Raw genomic sequence first — 17,408 nt, forward strand, 5'->3', positions numbered from 1 at the left:
TTGTGGGGTGCCTCAGGGTTCTGTCCTCTCCACCATGCTTTTCAACATGTACATGCAGCCGCTGGGAGAGATCATCAGGGGGGTTGGGCTGGGTGTTCATCGATATGCGGATGATACCCAACTCTACCTCTCTTTCAAATCAGAACCAGTGAAGGTAGTAAATGTCCTGTGTGAGTGTATGGAGGTGGTTGGAGGATGGATGGTGACAAACAGATTGAGGTTGAATCCTGACAAGACAGAAGTACTGTTCTTGGGGGACATGGGGTGGGTGGCTCACCAGTCCTGAATGGGGTAACTGTGCCCCTGAAGGACCAGGTGCGCAGCCTGGGAGTCATTTTGGACTCACAGCTGTCCATGGAGGTGCAGGTCGACTCTGTGTCCAGGGCAGCTGTCTACCTGCTCCATCTGGTACGCAGGCTGAGACCCTACCTGCCTGTGGACTGTCTCGCCAGAGTGGTACGTGCTCTAGTTATCTCCTGCTTGGGCTACTGCAATATGCTCTACGTGGGGCTACCTTTGAAGGTGATTTGGAAACTGCAACTAATCCAGAATGCAGCAGCTACACTGGTGACTGGGAGTGGCTGCTGGGACCATATAACACCAGTCCTAAAGGATCTTCATTGGTTCTTGGTTTGTTTCCGAGCATAATTCAAAGTGTTGGTGCTGATCTTTAAAGCCCTAAATGGCCTCGGCCCAATATACCTGAAGGAGTGTCTCCACCCCCATTGCTCAGCCCGGACACTGAGGTCCTCCTCCAAGGGTCTTTTGCTGGTTCCTTCACTGCAATAAACAAAGTTACAGGGAACCAGGCAGAGGGCCTTCTTGATGGTGGCGCTCGCCCTGTGGAACGCACTCTCTTGAGATGTCAATAAACATCTAGATTTGGAGACATCTGAAGGCAGCCCTGTTTAGGGAAGTTTTTAAGGATTGATGTTTTTATTATGTTTTTAGATATGTTGTAAGCCGCCCAGATGGACAGGGTATAAATAAAATAATGATGATAATAATAATAATTTAGCAGCTGCCGTATTATGATATGGAACTGGCTTGCCCTAAATGAAGGCACTAGCAGAATACATGGAACCCCTGGAGTTGACTGCACTGCCTTGGGGCCTCCCCTGGTGAACTTCAGGTGATCCTGTCCCCCCCCCCCCGTCAGACAAACACTTGCGCCCCACGTCCTGTAACCTCCCTCCATGATTCCTGGTGATATCTAATAGGTTAGGTGGCTATTAATACACATATTTGAAGGACAGTCTTTCCTCTTTTCTTTTTTGTAGATGCTGCCATTTCCCTGAAGCATTTCTCTCCCCCCGCCATGGTGGAAGCCACCTGATATTTAAATAGTCTTTTGCGCTTCCTGCTCCACCAGTCAGCTGTAAAACATTGCCTCATTGACCATGTTTGAATGGGTGTCATGCATGCTTACTGTTCCTTGTCGGCAAACTTTTGAGGGTAACAGCCACCAAGATGTTGCCGTTCCTGTGCTTCCTGGTGTGTGACAAGGCGGTAGCCTGCAAATTGGAATTTACAAGCAAGCTGGCCAATCTGCTGCCCCCAGCCCCAGGCCGCTTTGATCCTCATATGCCTGCAATCTCCCATGGTAGGCATACCGTTGCACACAATCTGATGATCCCCAACGCAGCAGATGCAGTTCGGCAGAGACATCTAACAGTGTGTTAATTAAAGGGCTGATGAAGAACAAAGCAAACCTGCCTGCTCATCATGAGAAGTGCTGATTCTAGCAAATTGAAAGTTATATTCCGTGGCCTATGAAGCAAACGCTCACAGTGGCCATGCTGGAACACAAGCCAGACGACACAGCATTAATAGTGCTTTATCTTTCATGCCTTAATATCCCAACGGTCCTCTTTGCAAGAGGGAAAATACAGCGTTTGCAGATCAAAATACGCTTGGAAACTAAACAAAGGAACCTGAAAAGAAGTATGGTAAATAGATCAGACAAAAGGTCCATCTATTGCAGCTTCCTGAATGCCATGATCAACCAGGTGCCTCTTTGAAACCAAGGAGATAGGTCTTCTCCTGCTGTTGCTCCTCAGCAATTGGTTCCCTGCCTCTGACCATGGAAGTTCTATGTAGCCTCCATGACTTTTCGTCTAACAGTGCAGCATACCTGTGCAAATGCTAAATATTTGCCTATTTTAAATAGGTAATGCTTTTAATACCGGGCCCTCTGATCTAGAGAGGGTCCAAGAACCGTCAGCCAACTGCACCTTTATCACAACCAGGTATCACACAAGGTCAGAGGATAATTTCACATGGCTGTTGTGCAACACCCATGGTTTTCTAAGTGAGCAAGCAACAGCCATGGACCTATGCAACTCCTCAAGCCAGCTTCCTCCTGTTGGTATGCAACGAATATATGATGTGCTGCGAGTCGGCTTTACACTGGTCACTTCCGGATCATGGCACAATCGACCAGACCATCTGCATCGTCGACTGATGCAGTCACTACTCCAGTGTGTCGACTGCCAGAAGCGCCCGTGAGACACTCCTGCTTTCTACTCCTGTTCAAGAAACACCATCATCTGCGCCTGTGTTGTGATACTATGTGCTGCAAGAATTGCCTCTTTGGGTGAGACCAGCGAGCACACTTGGTCCAGCTTCCTGTTCCAAGGAGGCAAGCCAGAGGTCTCAGGGAAGCTCACAAGGAAGGTGTGGGGATTATGACCATCTCATCATTTATTTGTCTTCAGAAAACAAGACAGTATGCTGCCACTCAACAAGGAGGCAATTGATAAGGCATGTCCTCTATATTCTAATCTCACCTTTTTAACAAAATTACCTTCTGGTAATGAGTGTCGTAAGTTCATTCAGTGTTATGTGAGCACATCAACCATTATTATTTTAATTTTATTTTATTGCATTTTTATTTTATTTTATTTTATTTTATTGCATTTATATCTCACCTTTTCCTGCAAGGTAGCATACATAGTTTCCCCCTTCTGTAATTAAATCCCCACAACAACCTTGTGAGGTAGGTTAGGTTGAAAGGCAGTGACTGGCTCAAGGTCACTCAAGGAGCTTCCTGGCTGAGTAGGGATTTGAACCCTGGTCTCCCAAGTTTTAGTCTTGACACTCTAACCATTACACTACACTGTCTCTTTGTAAAAGCCTCTCTTTGCAAGGAAGCGGCTCCAACCTCTTCACCATGCAGCTGTCTCTTCTGCATACTTTGCCCAGCTCTAGGATATTCTCTTTGGGATCAGGCAACCAAAACATTACATATGTTGGAATTAACACTGGGCACCGTTTTGTGCATCATGTTGAAGTCTCTGCAGAAAGCTCAATGTGGTATCTGCCACCCTGTGGGGAGCCATATGTGTGTGAACTAGCTCATTGTGTAGCAGCAAGGATCATTTCGGCACTGGTTCAAAAGCACACAAAAGAAAAGTTCTTTTTTAACTAGCATGGAGAAAACTGGCCCATGTGATGGAGCATTCCACACAAATGACTAACCACCAAAATGGCCCAGTGGCTAAGAGACGGAGCTGTGAATCAGGAACTTATCAGTTCAGAGTTAATCTCTGCTGGGAAACTTACTGGGTAGCCAGCCACTCTCTCTCAGCTTCAACCCCCCATTCTCAAGGCGGGATAATAATCCTGGCCTGTCCTACAGGGTTGCTGCAACAATTGCTAAGCTAATGAGTATGAAGTGTTTTGAACACTAAAGTGGTATAAACGCTAAGTATTAATATGATAACAGGTGCCAGATGGAGTGATTTTAAATCATTTCCATGTGGTAACTGCAATGTGCAGACAGGCCCGAAGGCTTTGATTATGTAGAGGAAATAAATGCACCATGCATTACATAGCACTGACATGAGAGGGGTTGGGCTGGAAGCCAAGATCCCATTATAGCCAGGGCTATTAGTATGGCATACAGATTTGGTGTGGGACAGGACTTCAGTTTCTTGAGAATCTCAGCCTCTGTGTTGCTGCAGGAAACCACACACAGGTATATAAACATAATTGTATGCATGCATGCACATGCACCCACACACAACATCTCACTTTCTCCCCGTTGTGCAGATTATTTACCATTCATCTCACTAGGGTGTGGGTTTCAGTCCAGGTCTACAAAAGGCTACCTAGGGTTGAGAAGGCAGAAAGGCTGGGTGCTGCAGAGCCACCGATTCTTCCCCACCAACACAATGAATATGCAAAATATATTGATTTCTAACATTTTAAAATCTCCTGGTAGGCAATGCAGATTTGGGATACAGGTGTCATGAGCGTAGCTGGGGTGTGGGTGTGTGCAGCTCTCCCCCTAAAATCAATAAAAATACTTAACTAACTGACCAATTGCATTGCAGATAACTAGGTTCTCCCCCCCCCATAAATTCTAGCTACACCCATGACAGGTGTCATGGATGAAGCGCTTGAAACAAGCCCCTCTGCACATCTTCAAATGAATGGATCTTGTCCTAAGTTTAGCAGCTGATCTATGTCCAGCCAGCTGTTTGGGGATAAACCTTGTAGAAATATTACGGTTGTCTTTTGCACTTTGGGTTAACCTGTGCGCACATTCCTTCCTGAAGCAGAAGTGTTTGAAAACCCAAACCAAAACCCTGGTGTTGAGACCTTATGTTTGCTATTCTTAACCACTTGGTATCCAGAGATCCTTTTGTCTAGGCATATAGGCATGAGGACCTGTATGGAGAAAGGTAGGCTGGGGTGTGTGTGTGTGTGTGAGGCATGGCTTCTTACTCCTTCTCTCCAGCACCCATCCCAACACTTGCAAAACCCAAAATGACTAGCGCCTTTGAATGCCAACCATGAGCAACCAGCTACTACGGTGCAGGCAAGCCCATTCCTCCCCTTTCTCTTAGGAGGGAGGGATTTGAGAGAGAGAGAGAGAGAGAGAGTAAAAAAAACCACAAATGTCAGTCAAGAAATACTGCAACGAAAATGGACCCTCCACAGTCAGTCAACAGCTGGCCGCCTGTAGTTAAGCCCCGGCAGCGTTTTTGCAGCTTTCAGAGGTGGCTGTTGGCCGTGTCGCTTCTGCAGCAGCAGCAGCGGCGGCAGCTCCAGCAGCGCTGAGCTTTCCCTCTTTGCAAGAAACTGCTTGGCCAAAATGGGGAGAAAGATATTGGCTGCAAGCCTCGCGGAGGCTCCTCCCCGAGCCAGGATCCTGAGGTTTTTGGAGGATTTCTTTTAACTCCGTGGCGAACCTTGGCGAAGGAAACAAGTTGCCACACATCACCACCAAGTAGCAACGGGGAGAAAACGCTGCCTCTCCAGCAACACCCAGCCAGTCCTCCGCTCCGCTCCCTCTCTCTCCTTTTGCTAAAAATCTACCTCGGATGCGATTGTTCCTTTTTAGTTGTGCAGGGAAACTGGCGCTGTCTGCTTAGACTGGGGAACGCCGATCCCTTGGATTTCTGCACACACACAAACGCACAGAGTGGGAATAAACGAGAGAGAGAGAAGACAATGAGGGCAAACATGATCTGACGGGGGGCCGGAAAGATACAATCTCACCCTCTCTTGGGGCTCCGGCAGCGTTTTTGTTTTCTTTTCTGGGATCGGGGATTTATTTTTATTGGTGGTATTTTCCTTGGAAAGGCAGAGGGAGGGGGAAACCGACTTGAAGTGCGGAGCTGCTTCCAGCTGGTGCGTGAACCTTGCCGGATTGGGGGGAAAAACCCCCCCCTTGGATACAAATTTGCAGGAAATCCTGCCGCGGGCGCCGAGATCATCACCCTCACCATGAATTCCGTGGCTGGGAATAAGGAGAGGATCGCGGTCAGCACCCGAAACAGGAAATATGGGGTAAGTTGCCCTTAAGTAAAGGGGAAGGAGGGATGCTTGCAATAATAATAATAATAATAATAATAATCTACAGCGCTGGGCTTTCACACAAAAGGGCTGCGAGCGGACACGGATCCCCGCCCCCCGATCAAGCCGGTCGCCTTCTGAAGAAGCGGCACGGTGCCCCAAGCCAAAGGGGCAGCCGGGGGTGCCTTAACCAGTTCCGCCCCTGGGACGCGAAGGAGAGACGGGGCGCCTCTCTCGCTTCCTCCGCGGCTGCAGACGCCGAGCGCCTGGGCAGCAGCAGCAGCCCATGGACTCTGCACTCCTTTAACTTTTGCAGCCTGGGGTTCCGCCTAGACAGGCGGCTCTGCGGGGAGAAACGCGCTTCGTGGATCTCTCCTCTCCTCCGCTGTACATCGAATACAGTAACCTGACTTCCGAGGGGCTTTTGCTCACGTACGAGAGGGGCGCGCGGTGGGGATCGCCTGGGAGGGAGAGAGAGAGAGCGCTCCTTGGAGGGGGCTTGGATTGGAAAAACGTGCGCGCGCGCACCCACCAATTCTGTAGGGAAGATCGATCTCAGGTGGTGACTTTTTTTTTAAAAAAAAACCCAGCTTCTTGGAAATCAGAGGGGGCGGGTGTGCCTGGAGGTCAAAGGTGCCAACTTGAATAAAATATGGGGGGGGGGCAGGTGAGCCCCGCCCTGCATAATTGATCACACGATGTGGGGCATGCACATCGTTTGAATGGCAATGCACATCAACTTGGGGGCTCAGATATTTTATGGAGGGGGAGGGCGAAGGGACCTCGGCCCCTAGGGGTTGGCTCCTATGCATGGAGGGGTGTTTAAGCTGACTTGGGGTGTTAATATCTAACGTCTCCACGAGCCACTTGGTTCCTATCAATGCAACTTCGCTGCCCTCCTTCCACGCCCCGCACTGATCTGCTTCCCTCCCCCGTCCCTCCTTCTCCACTCAGGTGAACGACCCCTGCTCCCCGACCAAACCCGCGGCTCCCTTCTCGCCCGAAAGCTGGTACCGGAAAGCTTACGAGGAATCCCGGGCCGGCAGCCGCCCAGCCCCGGAAGGAGCCGGCTCCATCCTGGGCTCGTCCGGCACCCCTTCCCCGGGATCGGGCACGTCGTCGCCGGGCTCCTTCACCGGGTCGCCGGGCCCCGCTTCCCCGGGGATCGGCAACAGCTCTCCCGGGTCGCTGGGGGGCTCGCCGGGCTTCGGCACGGGGTCTCCGGGCTCCGGCAGCGGAGGGGGCTCCTCCCCGGGCTCCGACCGCGGCGTCTGGTGCGAGAACTGCAACGCCCGCTTGGTGGAGCTGAAGAGGCAAGCGCTCAAGCTGCTCCTGCCGGGGCCCTTCGGCAGCAAGGTGAGCCACTGAGCGAGTCGGTGGAGTCTCCCACACACAGGCGCGCGAACACGAGTGGAGAAAGCGTGCATTAACAAAGGAAGGAAGGAATCTCAGAGCAAGGAGACAGGACTTTCGGGGAAAGGAAAGTGAGGGAGCAAGGAAAACAGGGAGGGGGGGGTCTTGAAAAGAATCAGGGGATCAAACTCCACCCCCATCATTTGGGAGAAAGAGGTGATCTCCTTTAACCTGTGGCTGGGTAGTGAGACTCCCTTCCCGCATCCAGCGCAGCTCTGTAGCTGAGCCCCCCCCCCCCCATCTCCAGACAAAAGACGTTTTTGACACGCTCAGCACAAAGTGAGAGGAAGCACCAACGGTGTAATCTTCTGTTTGTGTTGTACTGGTTTGTAATGACGGCATGCCTGCATACGCGGTTTAAGGAGAGTTCGGTCTGAGTCAATAAATGCCTCTGACTAGTCAAATAATTAGTCCTGCAATATACCATGAATATGGTTCCCAAGGTTTGAAAGGAACCAGTGTTTGGTTCAAACTTCTGTTTTCTTTCTCTTCTTGTCCATTTCCTTTTAAAGAAAATACCCAGCTCTTTATTAAATCTCATATGCGCAGCTGCAAAAAAACGTATTTCACATTTTGTTGTTGTTGTGATTGCACAAAAATGTGTCAAGCCGCATGTAAGGGTAAACCCTGCCCATCTCTCATGGGTGCACATCTTGTGATGTGATGGGCAATCCTCTGGAGGGAAATGGGTGGCCTTCTCCAAGGAGATCTGGCAATGAAAAATAAATTGATCTAAAGCATAGGCATGCAAGGTTGCTCTTTCTGTCCTCAGTGTTGAGAGGAGAGCCTCAGGCTACAATCTTCTAGGTGTGTGCAGTTGGAGGAAACCCTGGTGCCTACTCCCAGGTTACATAAGAATAGCCAATGGCCCATCTAGTCCAGCATTCTGTTCTCCAGGGGCCAACCAGATACATGCCTGTGGGAAACCCTCAAGCACAACGCTCTCCTCCTGAGGTTTCCAGCAGCTGGTGTTCAGAAGCGTTGCTGCCTCTGTTCATGGAGGCAACGCATAGCCATCATGGCTACCAGTCATTGATAGGCTTATCCTCCATGAATTAGGTTAGCTTGCCTCAGATTGCAGCCTGACTTGGGGGATAAGTCCCATAGAACTCAGTGGGGCTGAACAAACATGGATAGTAACATCAGTGATGTCCAGTGGATAAAGAACTGGTCTGAGCTTGCAGTGGTCTGACAGATTCTCATAATCTCCTCTGTATATGGCAGCTGTGTTTATGCTGACTCCCAGTCTGTAGCTGCTGTGGTGGTGCCAGTGTCATGGCAGCTTACCTGGACAGATCAAGGCTCTGCAGACTCACCAGCAGAAGCACTGGATTGGTGCCACAAGTGCATCTCTGCATCCCTGACTTTGCTGCCACCTTGCCCAGCACCATTCAGGTACCTTGTAGGGACGTTGGAGGAAGAACATGAGAATATCAGGAGCGTCTGTGGAATCAGATGATCTGTGTAGTCCAGCATCACGATGGCCAACTAGATGCCTGTGGGAAGCCTGCAGGCAGTATGTGAATACAACAGCACTCTGTCCACCTGTGATTCTCAGCGAATGGTATTTGGAGGCCCACAGCTTCTGACAGTGAAGATTGAACAAAGCCATTGTGGCTAGTAGCCATGGCTAGACTGGAGGGCATTCCCACAGTTCTGTCCCACCAATACTGGCTGCTACTGCCTTCCAGCCACAGCTGCTGCACACTAAAGCCACCACATCAGCACTGGCCCTACCATTAGGCAATGTGAGACAGTACTCTTAGATGACAGCTGCTGAGGGGCGAGGAGTAGTAGGCAGAGAGCTGTGTGTGCCACATGTTGTGCTCTGCACCCTCTTAGCCTGTTGCCCTCAAGGGCAGTGGAGGATAATGCCCTTATTGCCTGTGTACAGGCAAGATTTGGGTACCTGTCAGTTTGGCATTTGTCTGTGGAATGTGGAGGGCACTATACCTTCCCTTTGCTCAGGCAGCAAAATGTTTTGGGATGGCCCTGCGTCATGAGGAACATTGGTCCCAGACTCTGCAATGGATTCTGAGATGCAAATGAAACACCAAGAGTTGCACCTAAAATTGCCATTTCAAACAAATGTTTTGGGTTCTTTGGTGTGTGGTGTGGACATTCACCATGGGTGAGCTAAGGGATCATGGATGAGCTAATGGGAATAAACATAGACATTTCCACTGAGATTGGCAGTGGGAGCTCCTCCCATTATTGAAAGCTCTTCTAGTTAAAAAAAGAATTCTTCCATTCCAAATGAAAGAAGGGTTCTTACATAGCCTTCTGCCTGACAGGCTAGTTTTCTAAATGTAGTACAGTGTTTTATTGTATGAACGTTCTATTGTTTGAAGGAATAGCCATTTCTGTAAGCTCACCCCTCCAGTCATAGTGGTAGAGTCTAAACACAGGTTTACCATCTGCATGAGAACTGAGCCTTAGTTTGCCACCTATTAGATCACAGATGGGAATTCCAATCTTCTTGTCTTCATGGTATAATTGCGTAAGAACAATAGAGAGTGTGGAACACTTCATGAATTAAATGTGAAATAAGTGTCAAAAAGCCATTTAATTTGATACCATTTTTGAGGTTTTGAAATTGCTGGATAAAATCATGCATTGAAAGGATATAATGTATTCTGTGCACACACTCAATGTTCATGCAGTTGAATTAAAATGCCTTATTCTCTCATTTTGTGTATTTTACACATCTGTGAGGTGTCCTCTGGTTTCATTTTACTACCTGCATCTGGCAGTTGAAAAGGCTACTGTGCTCACTACTCATAGCAGAATTTGCTCAGTCTGGCATTTTCTTGAGTTTTTGCCTTTTAAATTACCCTACATTTACTTGGTACTCCCATCCCCTCCCTCATCTAAATCAAAGATTGGCTCCATAGCTCCTTCCTTTGAGTGCGCCTCCTCCATCATTTTGCTTCTCCTGTGTCCATGGGTATATGACATCATCTCTCCCCACTATTTCCACTGCAATCACACAGCAGACCGCTGGCAGGTCTCTGTAGTTCTACTGAGAAGCATGCACATTAAAGTGCCACTGGATGATCAAAGTTGCTCAAATGCTATTTCATGTTTGTAGGAAGGAAAATGTGCCAGAAGAAAGCCTTGCCTTCCATTGTCAGCTCTGCAATATAGTGGCAGGAACTTCTGCAAAAAGTATGATTGGTGATCTGGGATGTGGAAGAGGAATGGAAGTGTACAAAAAGTGTGAAACTAACCAAAGGGTCAAGGCACATCCATGGTTTATGGTGTAACCTGTAATATCTTATGCCGAGGGCAACACTGTTGTGAACAAATCTGCATTTATAACTTGCTTGAAGGGTGTAACTCTACACTACATAGTCTTTATCTGAAGAAGTGCCACAAATGATGATGTCATCTAGGAGTGACAGCTTCCATGACACACCTGGGTTTGTTCACAAGTTACGTTTCTGTTCTAATTTATTTCCTACAGTGCTTCCACATTGCCACATCTGTGGTTCTCCTCCCTCAATGGTTATGGCCATGGAAATTCCTTGGCATTAAAGGTTGCTGAGCTATAGTGAATACTTCACTGACCTGGCTTGCACTCTTAAGCTAAACCATGGCTTAGCATGAGCACGTGTGCTGCTTTTTGCCAGTACTGTAGCTATGGGGGAGGAGAGTTGGGGCTAGCTGGGTTTTTTTGCCCTGGGTGAAGCATCTAGAGGGGCTCCATTGAGGCTCCCAGCCTGTGCACATGGGCGTGTGTTTGTGTCAAACTGGGTTTTTAACCTGGGTGAAATAAAGCCTAGTTTTGTCCCTGTTTTTGCTTATGCATCATGTGTCATCCAAACCTGGTCTCTTGGTTAAAATCTCTCCAGACTCTCCATGAGCTGTAACCCAGAACAAACTTTGGTTACAACTTGTGGTTGGTCTGGAGAAAGCTTAACCATGAGCCTGGGTGTAGATTACATTTAAAGCCAAACCTTGGCCTTACTGCACTCTTAACAAACTACAGTTCCAGGATTCTTTGGGAGAAAGTTATGAGCACTAATAGTGCTTTAAATATGTGGTACGAATGTGGCCTAAGGCAGAAAGTGCCATTCAGTATATAAAGAGGACCTTCCTCTCTCCACTGAATAGCCACTGCCAGGCCTCCTCTTCAGTGGCTGTGAGGCATACATTCCAGATCCGAGGTCATGATTTTAAGTGGGGAATGAGTCCTGGCTCCTCTCTTAGAAATTAAACACAGAGGAAAATGGTTTCTGCAGCTTGGCCATATTGTCAGAATGACTTTGCATGATTTATGTCACCTTTTTAACGCTGAGTTCTTTATTTGGATTGGATATCAAGATGTTTTGAGGTGATATCTGGCAAAATCCTACCGTAGTTGAGCCACTCTTTGAAAGCAGTGTGGAAAGATTACCACATATATTGCATAAAAAAGTTAACAGTCCCGAAAGCTCTGTCAGAGGCTTTTGAGCTGACGAAGTGTTAAAAGAATTGTAAGCGTCTCTCTCTTCCATGGTAACCCTGTGGATGTTGGAGAGCCAGTGGGTTGCATGAATGTGACACAATGCCATTCAATTTGCACTGTCAGGCCCAAGTGTTATCAAATGGTAATATTTACTCTTCTACTTCAAACAGGGGTTGGTTTTCTTCTTCTGTGGTTTGGATCAAGAGGTATCAAGTGAAAACACTGATTGCTGTTGAAGGGTCTCTAGCACCAGTTTGCTGAATTGCATTTATCACTATTTATTTATGGTGCTCTTTGAATTAAAATATGGATGGTCCTAAAGGACTGACTGAGTTGAATCCTCCGTATGCATAGCATATGTGATTATATGAATTGCTCGCTGCTAAAATAGTTATTCTAAGTGTGCAAAAATTAAATTAAAAGGCTGAATCATAAATAAATGGTTCCACAAATCACGTTCTTTTGATAGCTGTAGTAAGTTTGTGGTTTTACAATCATTGGTAACCTTTTTAAAATTCTGTCCCAGAACTGGTGACATTTCCCATTGAGTGTTGCAAGTGGAGTGTAAGAGTTAAGCTGAATGGTGGAAGATTCGGGACAGATAAACAAATGTACTTCTTCATGCAGCAGTTAAAGTATAGAACTTGCTCCCACAGGAAGCAGTGATGGCTAACGACTGGGATGGCTTTAAAAAAGGACTGGACAAATTCATGGAGGAGAGAGGACAGTGGCTACTAGCCATGATATATATGCTCTGCCTCCATTAGAGAAGGCAGTATTGCTTGCTGGAAACCACAGGGGAGGAGAGTGCTTGTGCGCTCAGGTCCTGTTTGCTAATTTCCCCACAGATATCTGGTTGGCCACTGTGAGAACAGGATGATAGACAAGATGGGCCATTGGCCTGATCCAGCAGGCTTTTGTTACGTTATTAGCAGTGGCTGAGTTGAAGCAGGTCGCTTCCCTATTGGTAGCAGCTGCTGGTGGGAATCCTCCCTAGTGTCTGAAGATATTGAACACATTATGTGGAAATAATATGATATAGCGGAACCGGCCTGATGTACAGAAGCTGGTGAATAACATGGACACCTAGAAGGAATAATCAGAAAAAATATTGCAATAGGAGCCTTTGAAGTTCTTCATTGTACAGTCTCCAGCTGAATATTAAATATGCCTGAGGTATTCCTTCATTTTGGAACTTCTTGACATTATATTTGTTCGGCATTGCTGAAAACAAAGGAAATGGAAAATACGTTGCCCGAGGCAATATGCAATACATTGTTAAAGCTGCTTGCAGGTAATTTGGCTAGACCCGCCTGCGTTCTCACACAAATGGTGCTGGATTTTCCTAACTGCTAAGTTATGTGACAGGCAGGCTTCTGAACTGCATTGTGGTGGTAATCAATCATTTTATTTGTATGCCACCTTTCCAAAGCTACAGTGGTACTTCGGGTTACATGCGCTTCAGGTTACAGACTCTGCTAGCCCAGAAATATTACCTCGGGTTAAGAACTTTGCTTCAGGATGAGAACAGAAATCGTGCAGCGGCGGCAGCAGGAGGCCCCATTAGCTAAAGTGGTGCTTCAGGTTAAGAACAGTTTCAGGTTAAGAAAGAACCTCCAGAACGAATTAAGTACTTAACCCGAGGTACCACTGTACAGCGTAAGGCTGCTTACAACATAGTAAAAACTACACATCTCCAAACGCAACAAAAGTCGCCATAAACCAAAAGCATCAAAAAGTACACAACCAAATGGAACAATTTCCAGATAAATCATAAGATCCAAAATAGAGACACAGAACCTTCTAGCAGCAACAGCAACAAACCTCCCAGCCCAAGATTGTATTCAGCAGCCCCCACCCTCCCAGGCCAGGTGGGAAAAAGCTTGCAAGGCAGGGGAGCAGGTCTTCCAGGACCCCTAGCCAATATGGTCTGCCCTCTTCTCGACTCCATGAAGTGGTGTTTGTGAGGAATCTGTCATTGATAAAAACATCAGGACTTATTATATGAGCTGGAACTAGCTGCTGCAGTGCAAGAGGGAAGCAAAAATATGACCGTGAAAGGCGCTTTTTACATGTACAGTCAAAACAACAGTCCAACAGCAGTGCCTCATAGTGCCATAGGTCTTGAAATGACTCAAATATTGAAGACCTCGGTTTCTCACCAAAGGAACCCCCCCCCCAGCCAATATTGTACACCATCCCTCCTCCAAAATTAATAAACATATTCCAGAGCCTATAGCAATGGGTCTCCAGTTTTGGCTCAGGAGGAACTGTGTCTTTTTTCTTTGTTGCTCTCCTTTTGCGCTGAACTTAGGCCAGGCATAGGCAAACTCGGCCCTCCAGATGTTCTGGGACTACAACTCCCATCATCCCTAGCTAACAGGACTAGTAGTCAGGGATGATGGTAGTTGTAGTCCCAAAACATCTGTAGGGCCGAGTTTGCCTATGCCTGACTTAGGCATTGACTAATGTTGCTGTCAGTGCCCACCCAACTCCATATTTTCTGCAAAATGGGGATGCCTCTCTGTTAGGGATGCCCACAGGATCCCATATAAGCTCTCCTTTTTCCGGACCAAGAAAATGGCTGGACTGGTGCTTCAGTAGCAGAAATTCAGAGAGGAGGGTTGGTTTTGGGTGTGTGTCTGCACAACAGGTATACTGAATATAGCTGTATACCTTTTTTTTAAAATGCAGCAACTGAATCTTATGTCTTACTAAAAGGTAAAGGTACCCCTGACCATTAGGTCCAGTCACAGATGACTCTGGGGTTGCGGTACTCATCTCACTCTATAGGCCGAGGGAGCTGGTGTTTATCCGCAGACAACTTCCGGGTCATGTGGCCAGCATGACTAAGCCGCTTCTGGCAAACCAGAGCAGTGCACGGAAATACTGTTTACCTTCCCGCTGGAGTGGTACCTATTTATCTACTTGCACTTGACGTGCTTTCAAAGTGCTAGGTGGGCAGGAGCTGGGACCAAACAACGGGAGGTCACCCTGTCGCAGGGATTTGAACCGCCGACCTTCTGATCAGCAAGCCCTAGGCTCTGTGATTTAGACCACAGCACCACCCATTATGCCTTACTACTGAATTCCAAATTGATAAGATCAGCCTGATTTGTGTAAACCAAGGATGAGGAACCATTTTCTCCTCAAGGGACCATATTCCCTCAGGGAAAAGTGCTCATACCAGCAGCAAGCGGGGCCAGATACCAAAGTAGGTAGCGCCAACTTACACCCTATTCTCACACACCATTCATACAATCACACATACCTAGTACACAAACACAGTCTTATGCATGTGTGCACACACAACCCCTCTTGACTCAGGCTCACATTTAAAATACACAGCACACAGTCTTCCCTGTTCAGCCCCGCTCTCTCAATTAATATTTTTACTGTAAACCTCTATGGCAGAAGTTGCTGGTAGTACACAACTGTAAGTGTAGCCTATAGGAAGAATAATCAAATGTGTGTTCTAATTCTTGCCCATTTATCATTTATGAATCCAGCTGACTTGCAAGGGGTTTTTTTTTGGGGGGGGAGGGACTCCTGCTGATAACATCCTGGAAATTTCATTAGCTCTCATAACCGTTGTCAGCAAAAGAGCTTTATAATCAGTCAGCAATATATATTTTACATTTTTGCACTTATTCGTTCTGTAAAATGCATAAACCTTGGCTAGTTAAGGCATGGCAACTCTTAATATAACAATGCATTATAAGTTTTCACAGAAATAGTAGGTTATTGATACTGATTGAATGGGAACCTTTTAAAAATCGAATCATGTACTTTGAAATGTTTGAATGTATATATAAAAAACCCTATTGGGTTGTAGCTGACTTAAGTCATAGTCAGAGTAGACTCACTGAAAAAAATGGATTTAAATTAGTCCGGGTTCTATTCGGAGTATGATTTAGTCAGATCAGTGGCGTAGCGTGGGTTGTCAGCACCCGGGGCAAGGCAAGTAATTTGCGCCCCCTAACCCGTGGATTTGCGCCCCCTAACCCATGGATTTGCCCTAACCCCAGATGTTGCGCCCGGTGCGGCCGGCCCCCCCTGCACCCCCCACGCTACGCCACTGAGTCAGATACATCCCGTAATAGTTTGCTGTTGTCATTGCGTGACCTGACAGATCTTTATGTATGGAACCATCTGCAGCCATACATTGCATTTGCCGCAGCAAAATGAATGCTTAACCTAGAACAAGGGTACCTTTGACTACCTCATAGCTATCACAGAAGTGTGGAACGTTAACTTTAACAAGAAACATTCACTCAAAATATGTCAACAGGAGGAAAGCTGAGGGACTTCGGTTTTGGTTATGTTGACAAAGCTTAGCTTTTAAATTACAGAAGCACAAACCTTAATTTAACCATTTCGGTGCTTGCTTTAGAAGAAGGGAACACACACTATTAAACATACAGTGGTACCTCGGGTTACAGATGCTTCAGGTTACAGACTCCGCTAACCCAGAAATAGTACCTCAGGTTAAGAACTTTGCTTCAGGATGAGAACAGCGCGGTGGCAGCAGAAGGCACCATTAGCTAAAGTGGTGCTTCAGGTTAAGAACAGTTTCAGGTTAAGTACTTAACCTGAGGTACTATGGTACATGAAAAAATCTTTTTAAATGTCAAATATATTGTCATTTGTTAAGCGAATAAATGTGTCCTCAATGAAAAGCTAAGGCATAATTCATAATTTCTCCATTTACCTGATGTATCTCTTCATGTCCTGGGGCACAGAACACATAGAACCTGCTACCACCAAGCTATGAGCTCTCCCCACAGAGTCCCATGGGTCGATATTGGAGGATATATGGGCATGGCTTTATTATATTTCCCTTTCTGTTAGAACCTGTGCTTAATCCACTTTCTGTACCTTTCTATCATTTCTGCCCACATGCTCTTGATTTAGCCTTTCCACTTCAGAGATGTTTGGTGGCCAAAGACTAATAATATTAATAATGAAAGAATCCCTGCAGCTGATATAATGGGAAATGGGTTCCTGTTAGCTCGTGCCTACTTTAGGGAGACATTTCTAGCAGAGACAGGACAGTAATGAACCCTTCCTGAAAGCTTAGCAAGTAGCAGAATAATGGAATTTCATTTCTGTTCAGACTTTTAATATATGAAAAAGCACAGCCGGACTGTATGGGGGACTTAATTTTGTAGTGCAAAAATCTCAGTCACCTAATCATTTCATCCCCAGTCAGTGTAATGCAAATAGGATTATTGCATTAGAAATGTGATTTTAAATGGCCTGGAGCAGTAATTTGTCAGCATTTGGGAGGATTAAGTCCATTAAAGTTTAGGCAGCAACAGCCAGTCTTTTGTATTGCATCATAGGTCACAATACCAAACACTGAGCATAACCTGTCAAAAGCACATTTTGCAATTGCAGGTCTCCTGGCAGGGAGAGCACCTACATTTGCCTGTGCCCTTACATTACAGCACCTAGAATTACTCCAATTGTGGAAGCAAACCAGAGAAATAAAGAATAGTTCTTAGATTTGTTGATGCTTCTCATTTTTATTATTATGAAAATCAGAGGTTTAGGCCTTACTTTAAAAACAGAGTGATTCAAATAATGAATCTTGATTTTTTCTTTTTGTCCAGGGAGATACGTGACCTGTGATTTTTAACATTTGCTGTGAGAAATAATACACACAGGTCTTGCTATGCGTTCTCAGGAAATTGTTAGGTGAGCATTCACATAATGAGTGGATTATTTCCATTGATTC

At 46.5% G+C, this 17,408-nt stretch overlaps 1 protein-coding gene across 2 annotated transcripts in view; it reads left to right on the forward strand.

The window, feature by feature from the left end:
* The first annotated feature begins 5,401 nt into the window (after positions 1–5,401).
* KIF26B (kinesin family member 26B) overlaps positions 5,402–17,408 on the forward strand; it is a 283,873-nt gene continuing 271,866 nt past the window's right edge. For both annotated transcript variants that reach the window (XM_081857638.1, XM_081857639.1), the window contains exons 1-2: positions 5,402–5,799; positions 6,760–7,161. In XM_081857638.1, the coding sequence (XP_081713764.1) occupies positions 5,737–5,799; positions 6,760–7,161 (465 nt within the window). In that variant the 5' untranslated portion in view covers positions 5,402–5,736. The remainder of the gene's footprint in view (positions 5,800–6,759; positions 7,162–17,408) is intronic.

The sequence above is a fragment of the Podarcis erhardii genome (genome assembly GCF_964252035.2).
Source record: "Podarcis erhardii genome assembly, chromosome: 3".
NCBI lineage: Eukaryota > Metazoa > Chordata > Lepidosauria > Squamata > Lacertidae > Podarcis > Podarcis erhardii.